The sequence below is a fragment of the Phalacrocorax aristotelis genome, chromosome 1 (assembly GCF_949628215.1).
Source record: "Phalacrocorax aristotelis chromosome 1, bGulAri2.1, whole genome shotgun sequence".
Classification (NCBI taxonomy): domain Eukaryota; kingdom Metazoa; phylum Chordata; class Aves; order Suliformes; family Phalacrocoracidae; genus Phalacrocorax; species Phalacrocorax aristotelis.
In genome coordinates, this window is record NC_134276.1 from 155,782,923 (window position 1) to 155,800,058 (window position 17,136).

At 40.2% G+C, this 17,136-nt stretch overlaps 1 protein-coding gene across 4 annotated transcripts in view; it reads right to left on the minus strand.

The window, feature by feature from the left end:
* Positions 1 to 17,136, minus strand: part of KIAA1549 (KIAA1549 ortholog) — a 148,757-nt gene that overhangs the window by 2,499 nt on the left and 129,122 nt on the right. The window contains exons 14-19 of one of the 4 annotated variants that reach the window (XM_075074496.1): positions 15,252 to 15,475; positions 14,011 to 14,155; positions 12,083 to 12,316; positions 11,016 to 11,068; positions 7,061 to 7,206; positions 5,047 to 5,201 (exon numbers count right to left, since the gene is read on the minus strand). In XM_075074496.1, coding sequence (XP_074930597.1) covers positions 5,047 to 5,201; positions 7,061 to 7,206; positions 11,016 to 11,068; positions 12,083 to 12,316; positions 14,011 to 14,155; positions 15,252 to 15,475 — 957 coding nt within the window. Of the gene's footprint in view, positions 1 to 5,046; positions 5,202 to 7,060; positions 7,207 to 11,015; positions 11,069 to 11,986; positions 12,317 to 14,010; positions 14,156 to 15,251; positions 15,476 to 17,136 lie in introns of all 4 variants that reach the window. The other 3 variants (XM_075074486.1, XM_075074512.1, XM_075074504.1) reach the window with 3 other exon arrangements.

A 17,136-nucleotide genomic window follows, 5' to 3' on the forward strand; every position in this document is an offset into this window, starting at 1 on the left:
ATCTGCTGCCACTGTTCTTCTATCGTATGAATGAGTGATTCCTCTTATGGAGCACAAAACAAGCAGCGTACACAAAATTGCTGGACTGCCTCAGGTTCAGGGATTTTCAAAATGCCTTTGAGCATCCATTAAAAAGTCTGTCTCCCTTCCTAATCTATGGTATGTTTAGAAACTGAAGTGGAAGGAGGTGGGAAGAAAAAGCACAGAACTAGAAGTCTACAGAATTGGCTTCTCTTTCTTTGCCTTTCCATCACCTTCCTGAAAGACAACAGGCAAATCACTCTCTTCCCAGCTGTCATTTCTCCATAATATCTATAAATAGTGATACTCTTACTTTAACCTTCCCCTTCTCTGCCTGGCTCGCCTGTTCAGACTGCACACGCTTCTGAGGACCCTGTGACTGACCAGTGCCCAGGAAAACACAGTCAAAAGAAGCAGCAGCAGGAGAAAATTATTCAAATTGGAAAGATTAGATTTTTCCATACTCAACAGCTGTTTTACATATCTGGGAACACTATCCCAGTTTAGGGATAATCATTGTTTCAGGGCAGAAAGGGGTTAATTCTGAATTTTTTCAGTAACATTTATTTTCTGACAAAACAAGAGAGAAACAAAACAGAAGCCTGAGTTCATGGGCTTGTCTATCTGGAAAAAAATCTGCTTACACTAAAACAAAGCATGAATTTACAGTACACTGGGCGACTGCACTAACTCCCAGTATGGACACAAACAAGGTACATTTTGAAAAATCTGAATTCCAGATGACATCCCTAAAGCAAGCCCTTCCTCTTGCCTCGTATTGCTAAAGGCTGAGACACATCTGGAAGAAAACACTGGACACGGAGGACTTGAACACACCCTACTGAATGCACAACTGGGAGCAAAGCAGTGTAATCCCCTTTCAAAGGGTCTGTGCTGGGGACGGGGAGCAGCTAGCTGCAGCAAGTTCAGATCACAGTTATCGCTATTTAGTGAGCACCATCTTTCTTTGTGGACAAGCCTGGAGTAGTAGCAGAGAGCGCGATCCACTGAGGGAAGAAAGCACAGCAAGGTCAGCTAGAAGATGATTTGGGGGTGACGAGGAGGGGAATGAAGGGATTACAGAGCAGAGCCTGGGAAGGGTACGGGGCACCTAGAGTGACTGCGGCAGCAGCGTGCAGGAAACAGAAAAATGCACAAGAGTGTGTTCCTTAACATCTCTCATAATACAAATTCGTAAAAATTTAAGCCATTTTGTATAAAGTAGAACTTGTAATAGATTCTGACTCTCTTGCACAGCTCGTGTACAGCACTGATCATTTACACAGTTGATCTGGGGAAAGAGATTAAGAGGAAAAGAGGCTTTAATAGAAGAAAGACAGGTAAAGAAGGTTTTCCAAGTAACATCCTGTCTTACTTCTTATAAAAGAGAGGCGATTTTAGTATCAGAAAGGAATGAATGGGTCTCTTGATTGTTCAGAATTATTCACTTGGCAGTGAAACCTGAAACTAATTCATATGTGCAATCTCGAGTTAGCAAACCTGACAAGTACTCTATGGGTTTAGAGAAAAGAGATGACATAAAAAGTATTGCAAGCAAACATTCCTTGACACATGAGCCTTAACAACAACCTAAATTACGTTCAGGTTACTTTCACATTAAAATGCATTATGTGATTCAGCTCCTGTCTCATACTGCACTGAATTAGCACTATAAGAACGGTTCCTTACGGGAAGTTAGGAAGAACATCTGTTGACCAAACTGGCTGCTTTTTAACATTAACGCTATCAAAATTTTCTTAAATGTCTCAGAAAAACAAAAGTGTGTATTTCTGCGATCTCATATACAACATCAGAATTAAACAGATCTGATCAACTTTTAAAACCAGATTGGTTTAGAAACCTAACCTACACTAAACTACAAAGGCAAAATAAGAAGAGTAAAAGGTTGGAAGAATTTTAATGTTTTTTTAAGTTTCTTTACTAACAGAAATACACATCGATCTATAATACTATATATGTAACAATATATAGCTTTATACAGTACCTGTAAGTTACATATTTTTATATAGAAACTTCTGTATAGTTAACAACAGTACATAATAATTGACAAAAATATCTTTATTGAATCTTCCTTCTTAAGGAATGAAGATTTGAGATCACATTGTAAACTTGTCAATCTCCATTTAATAAGTGTTGAACTCTGTAGCCAATTTCAACTGAATCAGGTGAATAAATATATACACATACATACATGTATACATGTATATGTATGAACAGATATATATTATAAAATTCACAAAAATAGGTAGCTAATTAGACATAAACTGATTTGTGCTACCATTGAACCTGCTTCTGAGTGGCAGAAAGGCCGGGTTAGGCTGTGCTCAGCTGGACCTGTGAGCCAACAAGTATCTCTCAGGGACAGCTAGCTAGGGGACATGAGAGGCGACTTGAAGTATAGCGAGATGGTTTAGTGACACTACAGTGAGGAGTTGGAATGTAAAAATGGAGTAAAAGGATAAGGGTGGCTTGGGGAAAACATTGGAAACCTGGAAAAGGCTTAGCAGAACAGTGGAGAGCTACAGGGGATTGTAGATGTATAGGAAGTGATGCCAGGTGGTGGCAGGGAGAAGAGATATGCAAGACTTATCCGTAAGAAACCAGGCTTCATTAGTTCTGCTGCTCAAATGACCACTTGCTCAGTATTGTATTTTGTGTTGGCTAGGGAAATGCTGTAATTATCCTGGTTGCTTAGGCCTTCTAGATGGAGAATTAAGGTGAATTGATGGTAACCTGCACACTGGCTTCAGGTCAGGAGGTATAAGTGAGAGGTCATACCCCAGTGGAAAATCAGGTGTTGACTGGAAGAATAATAGGTGAGGATACTGTGAGGAAAAAGGCCACTGCAGGAACACAAATGTAGATCCCTCTCAAGTTTGTGGGTGAGAAGAGCGCCCTAGATCTAATCTTCCTAAATGCAGAGTTTAATTTTAGAAACTTGCTCAGAATGAGGGAACAATAAGACTGAAAAGGAGTAGTTGAATGCTGCACCATAAGGAACACAACTGTCATTAAGTGAATCCTCCTTTCCAAAAGGAAGAAAGACAAATTTAGGCCTCTGTCCTAAATGAAGGAATCCAGACTCTGAAGGAAATTATTTAACTACAGAAAACTACAAGACTAGGCCTCATTTAATAATGCCTCTTCTTTAAAATGGGAATAATCCTTTGCAAAAAAAAGAAGTCCTTTTAGGAAAAGGAAAGTGCAGGCACTAGGCGAGTTCTCCTGCAACTAAATCACACCATATTCAGAGTTTTAGTCCATGATCTCCTCCTTTTGCCTTTTCTTTAAACAAACACACACAAGCCCCCAAAAGCTGAAAAAAAATCACATTGCTGTAACCTATGAACTGCAGTAACCGGTGAGCAAAAAGTTCTGTCAAAGCCAAGAAAGTGTTTAAAATCTGATTAATTAAAAGAAAGTCAACCTAGATTGAGGTGACATGTACCCATCTGAAATGGTGACTGAAGCTGCAAGCCGCAACCAAGTCAATATTGTATTAGGCCACGAATCTTTGAAAGTTGTGCAGGTACCTAATGTCAAAACCAACTGTTTGCATAGCATTTCAGATAATGGCTCAGTAACAGAATTTTCAGTAATATGTTAGCAATACAAGTAATAAAATATTAAGAAAGTAATGGCTGAACATGCTCTTGGGGGACAGAAGGGAAAAGCTGACAGATCTAGAAAAGTAATTTTCAGAAAAGAAAGGCAAGTGATAAGAAGGGGCAGTGAACGGTAATCTAGAGATGCCTCTGAAAATGGAACAGAAGACACACTAAGATCTCTCATCTAAGTGCTATTCTAGCTGTAAACGGAAATTATGATGTTCTTGCACTCAAATATCACAGCTCCAAGCACAGAGAGGAAGTTAAATTAGGAAAATACATCTTTCGGCTTCGACAGTTAAAGATTTTTAATAGTATCAGTAGAGTTTGTCTCTAGTGTGCCCAGTTCTCAAAAGCTTTATGCTGTTCCTCTCAAGTTCATTTGGAGCGGTGGCAGCTCAGTTTCACCAAAATCTAAAGATGAGGCCCATCCTGTTGCATTGTCTTTATGTAAAGCCATTTCGAGATCATGCAATACTGCAAAGCAACTTTAAGTAGTGTAAACACACACTGCCCTCAGTATGCAAAAGGAGGAGATCCTTCCTTCCACCCCCCTCAAGGAAGAAACCAGAAAAATGACAGTTTAAGCAAAGGAGCAAAAGAAGGACAGTAAAGTTATCACTCTCAAGAGTACTACAATAAAACTGTCACAGGTCAGCCTGCTTCAGGATGCAAGTACATCAAACATGGACTGGTAGAAGACAACTGTATCTTTCCTGGAAAGGCCATATAATACCTTCAACCTCACACATCTGGCTGAATCAGAAACGTCAACCTCTAGAAGCACCACTGCCAAGAACATGAAGTCACGATGGCTGCCTAGGCAACACTGGTAGTTGAATACATATTAATTTACCACATCCCGCTGAGTGAGGCTATGAAAATGACTTGTTTAGAAACACTTCTATTGTTATGTGCAAGTATGTACCTTATTCTGTTGCCCTGACTCCTGATGTTGCGCACTGATACAGAAGACAAAAGAACTATACCAACACAAAGCAGGACGGTAGTCTGGGACAATTTAATACAATGTTTTCTACTTACAATGATCTCAAAATACAGAGGCATATTTCAAAGAAGAAAATGGAAAGCAGTATCCACCTCTGCTGGAGCTCAGAAGCAGAACTGGGTGAACTGCAATTAATGAGTGAAGGCCTCAAGGGAGAAAAAAAAAAGGTTAGGGTAAAGTGAGAGAAAGCAGTTAGAGAGAAGCAAAGGTAAAAGAACAGCAAGCAAAAGTTAGAAGAGCTAACGAGGGTTTGAAGAGCAAAGCAAAGAATGTCAGAGAAGCAACTGAAAGTATTCCGGGGGGGAAGTTCCAAACAGTAATGCAGGAAAAAAAATACCCGAACATATCACTACTTCGGAAACTATGCAAATGTGTAACAGTACTCACTGCATCTCGCCTAGCATATTCATCCTCTCCACGGTACTGGGGCCACCCTGGCCCCCCCGGCTGGCCATGCCCTGCTCTGCCTGAGGGGATCTCCACTTGTTGACCTCCGATCCTGCTAGCAATTCCCACCTGAGTGAGGTGCTGTATCTGAGAACCTTAAAAGCAAATATTGTTTTTTCATCTTTACACACAGTCAAGTTTGTAGGGCAGACAAATGACAACATAAAACTTTGTTGGAAGCAGGAGACAAGAAGAAAGCGGAGCTCTGTTTCTGTGCAATTAATAAAAAAATCAGCAGAAAGAAGGCTGTCAGTGTCGAATAAAGAAGGAAAAGTTATGTGCATTTTGTGCAGTTCCTTGAGTGTGATGCTTTTCATTGCCACTGCACTGAAAGAAGAGGGTGAGATACATGCATCTCAGACATGGACTACACTGCATTCCAAAAATATGCCAGCCCTTTCTAAACAGTGTTTACTGAAAGCCCTGGCAATGCTTTCATGTAATTACTTAGCAGCAAAGAGAAGACATTTGCTCCTGTGGCACACCTTATTTACATCATACGGGCAAGACCCTAAACTCTCCAGACTGCTTTCTATTCCATCTCTCAGAAGAACAAAATGCATGACTATGTAAGAGTATGGTTCTTTCAGCTTGGCTTTGTGGTTAAATATTAAATGATGCTGTCGTTGACTAATTAGAAGGTCAGAACACAATGTATCTCCTTTCAGCCTGAAAGCTAACCTCCTCCTTTCTCCCTTCCTTTCCCTTCCCTCCCCTCCCACTCTTTTCAAACTCATGCAGGGATAGCCACCACCATTAATTGCAAGAGAGATGTAACAACATGCCAGCTTTCCTTTTTCCTGAATTTCCTCCCACAGGGAAACAAAATTTATTTTATTATTACTATATTTTATTATTCATTAGAAATGAAACACATTTAATAACCCACAGATACATAAGAGAAAACTGTGTGTGTGCGTGCATGTGTGTGTGTACAAAAAGGGAGGAAAAGACAGAAACAACAGTGTAATTTACGTGATGGACAGTTAGGTCACTTTCATATTTTCCTCTCAAAAAAAACAGTATTTGAGAAGTTTGATATTTGCACATAATTATGCTGAAAGATAAGAATTAATCATCTGAATTGCCTCCAAACTTTAAAGCAGAATATTCATAAACATTTAGAGAATACTGTAAATCAGACAATAAAATAATCATCATTAAACTGTGACAGTCACTACATCCCTGTCGTTCTCATTCATTTAACATCTACAGGGGAAGTGTAGCAGCTATCAAAACTAGGACTCTGACATGAGTATATGATAATATTTCCAGTCTTTCTCAACTCCCCAGAAGAAAACATATCTCTGTGAGAGAATAACTGTGGCATTTGCATAAGAACAGAATATTTTATTCTGAAAATCAGTGTTTGCTGCTTAATTGCCATGTGATGTTAGAACCTTACTCATGATAGCATTGATGAGTGCTACAGAACTTATCTCACAACCGAATCAGGCAAGATGATTTCATATAGGACAGCAGCAATAAATAATAGCATTAGAAACTAAAAGATCCTGCTTTTATGCATACACTTCTAGGAAGAGAAATGAAAATAAAGATGCAGAAAAGTATTTTTAAAATTGTTATTTAGCAGGCTGATTTGGGATGCATCAGTTAGCTCATTTAGCACAAAAGAAAGAGTTGGCAGTGGAAAGTTTGCACACACTGTATGCTCTAAAACAATTAAGTAATTTTCCATTCTTAGAGAATGTGGGTGATAATCAACACTTGTAAGATACTGAAAAGGTCACAAAGCACTGCCTTTTTCTGCAAGGTCGTGTGGATGTAAAATTAACCCCACTTTGTGATAATTTTTTTTGGCAGTGAAGACAAGGACCACGTTTCAAGTGTAGTAGCTGAAGGAAAATGATGTCTTAATGGTGACCTCAGTGTAAGAGTAGATATGGAAAAGGGTCAGTTATTTTAGTGCATATTCAACTTAAGTGAAGTGTACCTGCAGTGCTTCCAACTGGTCGTGGTCGTGCCACTGATGGCATTTCTTCTGAGTATAACCCTCTGGAGGAATACTGAGCCTCAGGTGGCTGCTGGTCTGGGTGCATTAACTCTGCAGGTTGAAGAAAACCTGGCCCAAAGTTCTGCCTGTGGAAAAGTAAAGACTCAAGATTACAATAAGTGAATTGCCTAACTAGAGGCAGTAATGCAGGTGTACCTCATACAACAACTCTTTACGATGCCTTTTAATGTACATTTTAATCGTAAATGTTTAAGAAAAAAAATATATCTGAGGAATATACTCCTCCTTCATGACCTACACTGCACAGGAACAGGAGTTAGAAACTCTAACATAATTTCACAGGAGTGTTTTTTGCATGTTGCAGTCTCCTAGTGCAGAGAAAGAAGTCTACAGATCTTGTTCTCCCCTTGGGGAAAAAACTAAGGGTTTTTTTCGGGGTGGGGGGGGCGGCGATAGAAAAAAAGAAGACTTCAGTAGTGATGTAGCTGCTTACCTTAGCAACAAGCCTGACTCTTACTTGAGAGTTTCTGGGCACACAGTTTTGGTCTAAATCAAACCATACAAACTGCATTATGTGTGTATTTAATGAACAATTATTATTTCATCAAGTGTTCTGATCAGTTTTTAGGAAATTTTCAAAACTTTGCTCTCTAAGATTCATCAAACAAAGCTGTCATATCCACGTATGAAGAGATGCAACGTATACTAAAATGAATGTTTCCTATAATTCAGGCTGGTGCTGGTAATCACTGCTGCTGTATATTTACTGAAAAGAGTTAACAACAGAAACTGTCATCAATCTAACTTAATTAATTGTGCCAAGGTAATGGGACCTGGAAAAGAAACCCTATAATTCAATTTACAGAACAGGAGTAAAGGAGGAGATGGAAACGCTGCTTTTCCTACACTTCCTATTAACACGTCTTAAGCCTGGCATAGAGAGATTATATTTTAAAAGACTGATGGCAGCTGAGTTTTCAAGGATTATTGATTCCTGTCAATATGGTGGAGGTGTGGCTGCCCAAACTTCTGGTGCTTAGGTTACTAGGCTAGTGTCTCTCAGAATCCAGGTATGATCAAAGAAGAGACACACACTCCTCGAGAGGCATTCAAAGCAAAAGATTAGGCTACCTAAATAATTTTCTGCAGGAGCCTCTCACTGGTGAATACAGAAGAAAGAGAGACCAACATCCTAAGTCAGGCACATGAAATTACACAAAGTGAGGACTAGGGATGGGTTTTATACACCTTTTACCACAAGGGCATCTCAGTCCTTCTAGGCTATGGACCGCAACCTATCCCATTCCTCAAGACCTCAGTTCTACACCCTTTGGTTTTACAGGAAAATCCTGTGACTGCATCTAATTCAAACTATTCTTGATTTGTGCTTTATTTGGAAAACTAACTACCTTTGCATGACAGCCAGATAGCAAAAGAAAGCTGACATAATAATAAATAGCCTAATAAAGCCAAATAAGAGCCTAATAAAGCATGAACAAGTAACTGTAAATTAAAGTACTAGCTACTTGGCATGCAGTATTAAATGAGGAGGTATAAAGGGTTCACGCTGCAACAATCCCAGTGTGAAAGCTCCAGAATTTCCCCAGCTCCCTTGCATACAATCCCACCTGTCCACTCAGCAGATCCAGAGAAAATTGTTTCCAACCAGACTTACAAGCTAGTTAAAATAAATGCCTGAATGGATAGGTAATGTTTAACAATGTCACTTCTGTTATGCTAATCACTGTAACCGATAAAGCATGTGATCTTCTGGCCCTTTATGCCTGCAGTGCTGATTGCTGCAATTTTTTATGTTTAAAGAAAATATTTTCTCAGTGTTACTGCAAACGCATTATTTTTGTGCCAGTTTTTCAGAAGACAGGAAGTATATCCTTTATTGCTGATGGGTCTGTACTTGAAATGTGCATGTTTATTAACCCACCACCCTCTCTTCTTAATATTCCTTGTAATAGATAGCTATAGCTACTCTTTAAAGTCAGAGATCAACAGAAGAGTATAAAAATGGGTACATCTGTACCACACAAGCTTTCTAGTGCTCCTTCCTATTTCCAGACTGAGACCCAGGTTCCAATTGATCTTTGCAGTCAAAAAAATCATTAATCTCGTTATTTAGTTAAGTGGGGAGATACCACCCCAAAAATCAATTTTACACCACTAATCCACTATGGCTAAGTGTCTCTATCTCTGCTGCATGATGCAATATTCACGCTCTGGTAAAAGCTGTTCATTGTGCCTTTATGTTTGCCTAGCTGTTTTGTGACCTAGGTCTTTTACATTGCAAGTTTTTTACCCAGGTTGGTTCTGCCCCATTAATGATGTTGACAGCATTTGTACAGAGAAGGGAACAGTATGGTCACCCTACTATTATTCCATGCATTGGATATTTAAGCCAATGGACTATGACATTGATACATCGCACCTCAGGTTATTTTTCCTTCCTCTAATTGGTGCACTGTCTCTATCAATTTGCGGTATTATCTTCTGAATTTGAGCATAAACCCCACTCCACAACCATAACAACTCTCTCCTTGTTTTCTATTGACCAAGCTTTAGGAAACTTTCTGTATTAATGAAAATTTAAAGGAATTCTTCCTCTTAAGGTCAATGACTTTGCAGATTGTTAACTTAATCTACTGGCACTGGCAGAGCCAGCATTTGAACTATTAATAATGGTGCCATTAATTTGTAACTTAGGGAAATCCAGAGTGTCTATGCCAAACGTTGATAAACTTTTGAACAAAAAATATGTTGCAAAGATACTACTTCACTCAGGTGCATTAACATGGGTTTCAGCACTTTCATGGTTAACTTATCACATTTTCACTGAACGCCATAAACAAAGAGAAAATCCTCGATGACAAACAATTGGTTGTACTTCCTGCTGGCAGTCTCAAAGCTAGCTTATAATCTTCAAGGTAATCTAAATTAAAAAAAATATACTGCGTGTCATACTGTGTGCCATTTCATGTATGCTCCACACACACTGAAACTGTCACCTTTGGCCAAGACCTAAGAAAACGTGCTTAGAGACTCCTTTTCTAGTTAGTCCTTTCAAAATCAGCTTGCAGAACAAGGGATAAAAGAAAGTTCTTCATATCCATTCTACCATCAAATTTCCAAGGCCATGAAGACTTCAGGTGAAATCTAATGAATGACACTGATACCACTGGGATTTCATCTCACATGGTGAGCTGTAAGAAGATAATGAGAGCAGCATGAGGCCACCTTTTTACCACCTTGGCTGCAGCAGCTTGGAGAGTGTGAGATAAGTCTGACCACAGTGGGTACCCATGACTCAAGAGTCCAATTTCACAAGTGGTTAAAACACAGACACCAAAGGTGGAATTAACAGTCACCTGGACAACTGTTGTCTTCTCTTTACATGATTCTATGACAGCAAGGCCAGGAGAAGATGGAAAATTTGTTCTTCCCCCCAATTTTATAATAATAGGCCTGCAAGGCAGGCTTTCTCTGAGGGTCACCATGCTCTGTAATTTGTTCTCAACTTGGTTAAAAATAGAATGAATCTGTTAGTCATCTGCAAGCTTTTTCGAGTGAGTGTTGCCCTGAGGCTACAAAAACAAGATGAAAGCCAGAGTACTGGGAGAATTACATGCATCTCAGTAACTGTTTCAGCCTCTTTAAAAGCTGAAACTCAGCGGTTTACTCAGTATTTGGAAGGATGTCTTTACAGCCAAGGGGCTAGAAACACACTTTTTTAAATGGAGGGTTGGATTTCATACAGTGTGCATATGTCATTCATGCTACATAAATAAATTACACTGGCTGGATCTGGACTCCTGTTACTTCTCATTTATACCATACTTTGCATAATAATATACCAGCGCCAGTAAGAACTCGGGAGGAATTGCAAGGAAAATAATAAAAGATAATTCTGTCAGTGAAAATCTACCTTGGTAGGAGACCTGGTGCTGTTGGCGGAGTCATTCCAAATTCCACGTACCTCTGTCAGAAGAATGAAAAAAACCAAATTAAAATCAAAATGCATACCCTGGGAAGTCCGCTGTCAGCCTTTTAAGTGATGAATGGCAGAGATCACTAGGCCTGTATGTGTGACTTGATTGTAACCATAAGAGCTTAGTTTTACAAACCCAGCAGCACAAGATGATCAGGGAATCACTGCTACAGTAGGCTAGCAGTCTCTTCTGTCTGATCAGTCCCTTAACTTAAAATCCTTTCAAAAATACTCTCTCTCACTTGCAGAAGATCAAGGGCTGCTCCAATGTCTACTTAGCTTAAATTTTTCAGCAAATGAAGCTTTGCATTTGGAAATCTCTTTATACCTCGACCAGCATCAGTCTGCATCAGTCCACAGGGCTCGGACTCAGCAGTCCAATGGCATCATGATACTTTTACTGAATTGTTGTGGAAATCAAGATGACCTAAAAGATTATCCATGTGTCCCAGTGCTCCATAAAATGCAAAAAATCATACACAGAAACACTGCTTCCCTATCCCTCACCTCTGGAAAGCATTTGGATGCCCTGCTGAAAAATATGACCCAAGCCCAACACATTTTTTTTCATTGTCAAAATACGAACAAGTATTTTAAAAAAATAAAGTTTTACTCTTGGACATAACAAGACTGATCTATGAAAGATCATAACTGAGAAGAACAGAAAAGTTATCCTAGAGGAGGATAACTCCTATCTTCTCTTGTGGTTGGGATGGGAAAGGGGAAAAGAATCCAAACGGCTTAAAAAGCAAGTTCACCTTCTTGTGATGGTAATTTCTGAATTCTCCTAGTTCCACAAACTGTTCCACATTTGTGTCAAGTCCTGACAGCAAGGGTACAACAACAGTGACCATGGCTCAACTGGTGATCAATCTGCCCAGAAAAGCCTTTTAAATTGCATCACTCACGTTAAATGGGTTGTTTACTGCCTGAGTTGGACCATAAGGTGATCCCCACTGGGTGCATGTGGTTCCCCTCCCTGCTCGAGCAGGAGTGTTGTTTACCGGCTGTCCTGCAGACACCCCGGGTGGTGCGATGGCCGTGGAATTGGCTGCTTGGCTGCTGGGAGCCACCAGCGCAAAAGCATCATCCAGCAGCGAGTGCATGGTTTGCCGAGCTTCTTCGATGGATGGCTGCGGTGGGACGTACTGGGAGACTGGGTGGGAAGGCAAGCCAGGGAACTTCCCCACATCAGCTGAAGATGATGTCTGAGGTTCAGGAGGCAAGTCTGGATCAGACTGGAGGAAACAGAAAGAAGGTGAAGGGCAGTCAGAGGGAAGATCTAACCAGTCAGCTCCCAAGCCCCTGTGGGCCTTAAGTCTGAGCAACATTTTCTTTGGCAGAACCACAATGAGATAAATGGCACAAAGTGCTGGTGCTGGACAAAACCTGCCCGTTACCCTCCCCACTTCTGCATGCACGTATGCATGCACATACATGACACCAGCTGTTCTTATACTTCATCCAGTGTGATCTGAAACGCTCTGATCCCAGGTAATGCAGCGGAGCTTTGTGCAGGAGTTACTCCATTATAACAGAAATCTTGTGGTTTGCAAGCATGTAACGAAGTCATGCAGAGAGTGTTTACTCCACCCAGAAAAAGACAATCAGCTCTGTCTACATCTTTGACTTCTCTGCAGCTTTTGCAGTTCCAAGAAATTAGTTCAGTCTTTAGCTTACAACTGACCACATCAGCAGTTATATTAAACAATTATTACCTCCTAGAAAAATACACAAAGGCAGCTGTTAAGCAACTATGTGCTTAACGTTACATTAACACTTAATGGTGAGCTGCATGGAACTCGAACTTGGGTGCGTCACCTGAATGGGATTCATATAAGTGCTTCATAGCAGCAATACCCGAGGCATGCATCACAATTACTACCTGGGATCTTACCACATGGGCTTATTGTTCATCAGTAACAGGAAATTAAACGAGCTTTGCAGCAGCAGACTTATTATCAAAGCTCATTCTTACCACTGCATGCAGATTGCAAAATCAGTCATCAAGATGCAAAAGCCTCTACTTCAGCAGGAACTTAGCATTCTGAGTACTGTCTTGCCAAAGATGCCAAAGGGGCTGAGCTTGCTGCGTGACACGTCTTAATTAAACAGCTTCAGATGATAATTCATTCTGCTGCAGCATGACATTAAAATCATCACACTCTTGTTTGAAGGCAGAGGGAAACTGTAGAAACTGTCATTGTACTCACTTGACTATGTATGCAGCTAATGGTGAAATTCTTAAAATTATTAAACCATCCTTCAAGACAAAAACTGTCCAGGGGTTTGCAATATTAGCATTAGGCTTAGTAAAGTCTGCTTAGAAGTGGTTAAAGATGCCTAAATACAGTTTGTCACATGGATATGATTGAACAGAAGCATTCTCCAGTGTCTTTGCCTTTTTCAGACAGGAAACAAAATTGATTTTCAAGACACTGTACTAGAATTGTTTCAAGTTACTGCAGTACAAAGACATGCTTCTCTTTCATTAATAATTAATTGCCACATTTTAAAGAAGAGAAAATTCTCATGAAAGGAACTGAGTCTTCCGCTCTGTGAGAGCAAAGGATGAAATTTTCTGTAACATATGAATATATAACATCAGCAAATTGGACTAGAGTGAAACGATGTTCCAATGTATTGTGGAACATGCCAAGCACACTTTCATGTGCATAATACGGTGCCATTAATGAAAACAAGGTTTTGGCTCTTGGCCTCTTTATTATCAAGGAATACTTGGCAGAATTTTACTGCTTAATACTGACAGACTGCCAATGAAATCCTTGTTTCACTTTGATTTGCATGTTAACTACATGTGATTGAAATTAGCTATACAGACCATAGTCAGAAGGCCAAAAACCTCCCCATGTCACAACTGCCACTAAAATTATCAGAGCTCTCCTGTCATTCAAGAGACAGACATACATACAATATATGCAGAGTTATTGACTCCTGGGGGCCTTTTGTATGTTCCATCACTGTCAGTTGTGATTAATCTGTCCTTTTCTGCATCGATGGGACTACCATTTATCTGATGTCGCCGGCGCTGCTTGGGAGAACGTTTTGCACGAGAACTTAACAGGAAGAAAACAAAAAGCAGAGAGAGAGAAAAAACAAACAAGACAAAGGTAATGACATTTCTTTTTACAATTTTTCTTCTCATCCCACTCAAGGTTGAACTCCTCTGCTTGTTCCCTCCAAGTCACCCTTGCCTCAGCCCTGTTCCTCTTCCCTTTCCCAGTTTTTCATGCAAAACCCATTAGTTAGCCCTGAATCTCTCTCCTCAAGCTTCTCCTAACACCCTCGTTGACAGCTCTCCAAACTGTCCCCTTCCTCCCTCAAACTTTCTCCAGTATTACTTTCCTTCTACATTGATCTTTCAAAGCTGACTGTGCTCCAGCCCCTGCCAGTGCCTCTCCAGACCAATGTCTGACACATTTGCACCAGCAGAACAGATCACACTGCCACAAGGCTTTGCATTTGGCATGTTGGGCTTAACCCTACCAGGCAAACCAACTGTGGAACCCATGCAGCTGGGGAAAAGCTACTTTCTGTCAGAATGGAAGCAGTCACAGGGTACCAGTGCTCCAGAAACAAAGTGCCAGTATTTGTAAACCCTAAACAGAGCCCAGGGAAGACCTTCTCTGGAAATATAACACCAGGAAGGCAGATCTGTGAGGCTGACAAACATGCCACATTACCTGGAGGGAATATGTAAAAGGTTATCTTGTTGATTTGTGAACTTGCCTTTAAAATTCAGAATCCTCATGCTTTTTAAGTTGTTCAAGGGTTTCCTTATTTTGCATATTTTCCCCCCTTCTTTTTAGTGCTTATATTACAGTTTGATCCTTCTACACCACACAAGAATTATTCAAGCGAATAGCAGAGCAAATACTAAATTGTTTTAAGACAGTTTTCATACCTTTGGGTTTATTTATGGAGAATTCACCCCTGAGAACTTGTAAAACAATAATTTGAAAACAAAACATACTGGCATACACTGAAACAAATAAAAAAGTATTTAGAACAACCCAAACATTTTCACCTAGGTAACTCAAATTCAACTAGTGATCAAAATGATTTTAAGCTCTGAAAGTTCAGAAATACGGGTTTGACATACTTTGGATACTGACTCAAAGAAATCGTTTTTTCCCATCTTTGAAATCCTACCTCTTCCTGGGCTCTATGAAGACAGTAGGCACACTGCCTCCAGGGTCCAAGATCTTGTCAATCTGCATCTGTGCCTTGCGATATATTCTGTGCTGTTCTTTGGAGTCAACCACCACCACATCATCCACCACTGGAAATTCATAGTGCCCTTTGCGCTTGGCACGAAGACGAATCTTATTGCGGTGATGCTCAATCTCAGATTTATGCCTCAGGGCTGTTTGTATCTTAAAGAAGGAGGGAAAAAATCAACTGCATTTTTCACTTGTAGTTTTTCAAACAGAACTTTCTGCTGCTCTTCTCTAAACCTCTCCTCCTCTCCTCCCTTCCTTCCTTCTCCCCCTCCCTCCCCCAAATCTCTGAAGGATTAAAATAAGTCACACAATTTGTAAACACACTTTCTTTCTTGGATATTTTGCAGTATCCCCATTGTCTCCTCAGGCAGATGTACTATTATACACAATACAATTACCAGCACAGCAAGTGCAATTAGAGGAGAGGTGGCAGTTTTTAAACAAAAGGCAGGAGGAACACAAAGAACTCCTGCTGTCTGCCAGAAGTGACACTGCCCTAAAAAATAAGACTAACCAGTACAGGCTAGATCTACCTTTGCTTGTCAAACAGAGATACTTTTGATCAATAGTGTTGAAGTCTGTCACCCATTCCCTTTAATAACCTTCATCACATAAGCAGCAAGAACTTAAAGAGCTAATGGAGCTCCTAACTTGGTGCCTCTGCTGAGCATGAGAGGCCACCACAAGCTATGCAGAAACTTAGCAGCAATACAAGGGCCAGGTCCCCATATGGTGTTACCAGCTCTATGTCTTCTTGCAGGCTGAGTTTTTATACCTCTTTCCCACCTTTTTTTCAAAATTCCTGGAGCTGACCTCATCATCTGAGGAAAGTTATCGTAACACCACACTTTTAAGTCCTGGCCCAACACTCACCAAAATAATTCTTATCAATGAAAAATACTTGGGCACCAGATCAGGTAGCAACTACTGCTCTGCCTGTACTGGACTAGTTCTGGAACACATCTGCAGCAGCGAATTAAAAACCAAATAAAAATCTATTTTTGTGTATGAAAATCTTATGAATCTCTTATGAAAATCACAGAAAACCCACAAAAGGGTCACAAGCCAGACGTATTCTTTACATTTATAGTTTGATTTATATGTCTTCTGCCCATATAATCAGATTTCTGTTTTGTGGTCCCTCTTGCCTATGCATACTAGATATATGTATTTCTCTCTCTTCTGTAAGGTACTCAGAAACACAGTAGCTTAACAGAGTTAAGTTAAAGGTTTCATCAATCTTCCACTCTGAATTACGAGAAGATGCCATCTTACACCCAGTACAAAACCGGGGTGCAGGTACATGGCACTGTCAGGCAGCGTATGATGTGGTTTTACAGCACATTACCTTCTCTCCTAATGCCCCAGGCATGCTCATATTCTGCTTACAGTATCGTGAACCTCAGAGAAGGCAGGAAGTTTCTGTGTGTTTACTGTCAGATGAACACAGCAGAAGTTGGAAGCAATGAATGTGCTGCAAATTCACACCTCAGAATGTCTTGAGATAACTTGTTTGTATAACCCACATCCTGAGTTGCTGAAAAGTCAAAAGAATGGTGTAGAATGAAAGCCAAGGTGGGCCAGACATTCCAATTCACACACAGTTAACACAAGTCATGTCCTGCTGACTAGCAAAAGGATGGTAACACAAGGTGTATCCTGACGATCAGATTTGCTCTCCTCTCACTGTTTAAGTTTTGGTTTAGGTATTTCTTAAAAACGGGTCAGATTATCTCTCTGGACGGAAACTGCTCAAAATTCAACTCCTCAGGAACTAACGAGGAACTTCTGATAACAAGAAACCGGATACTTTT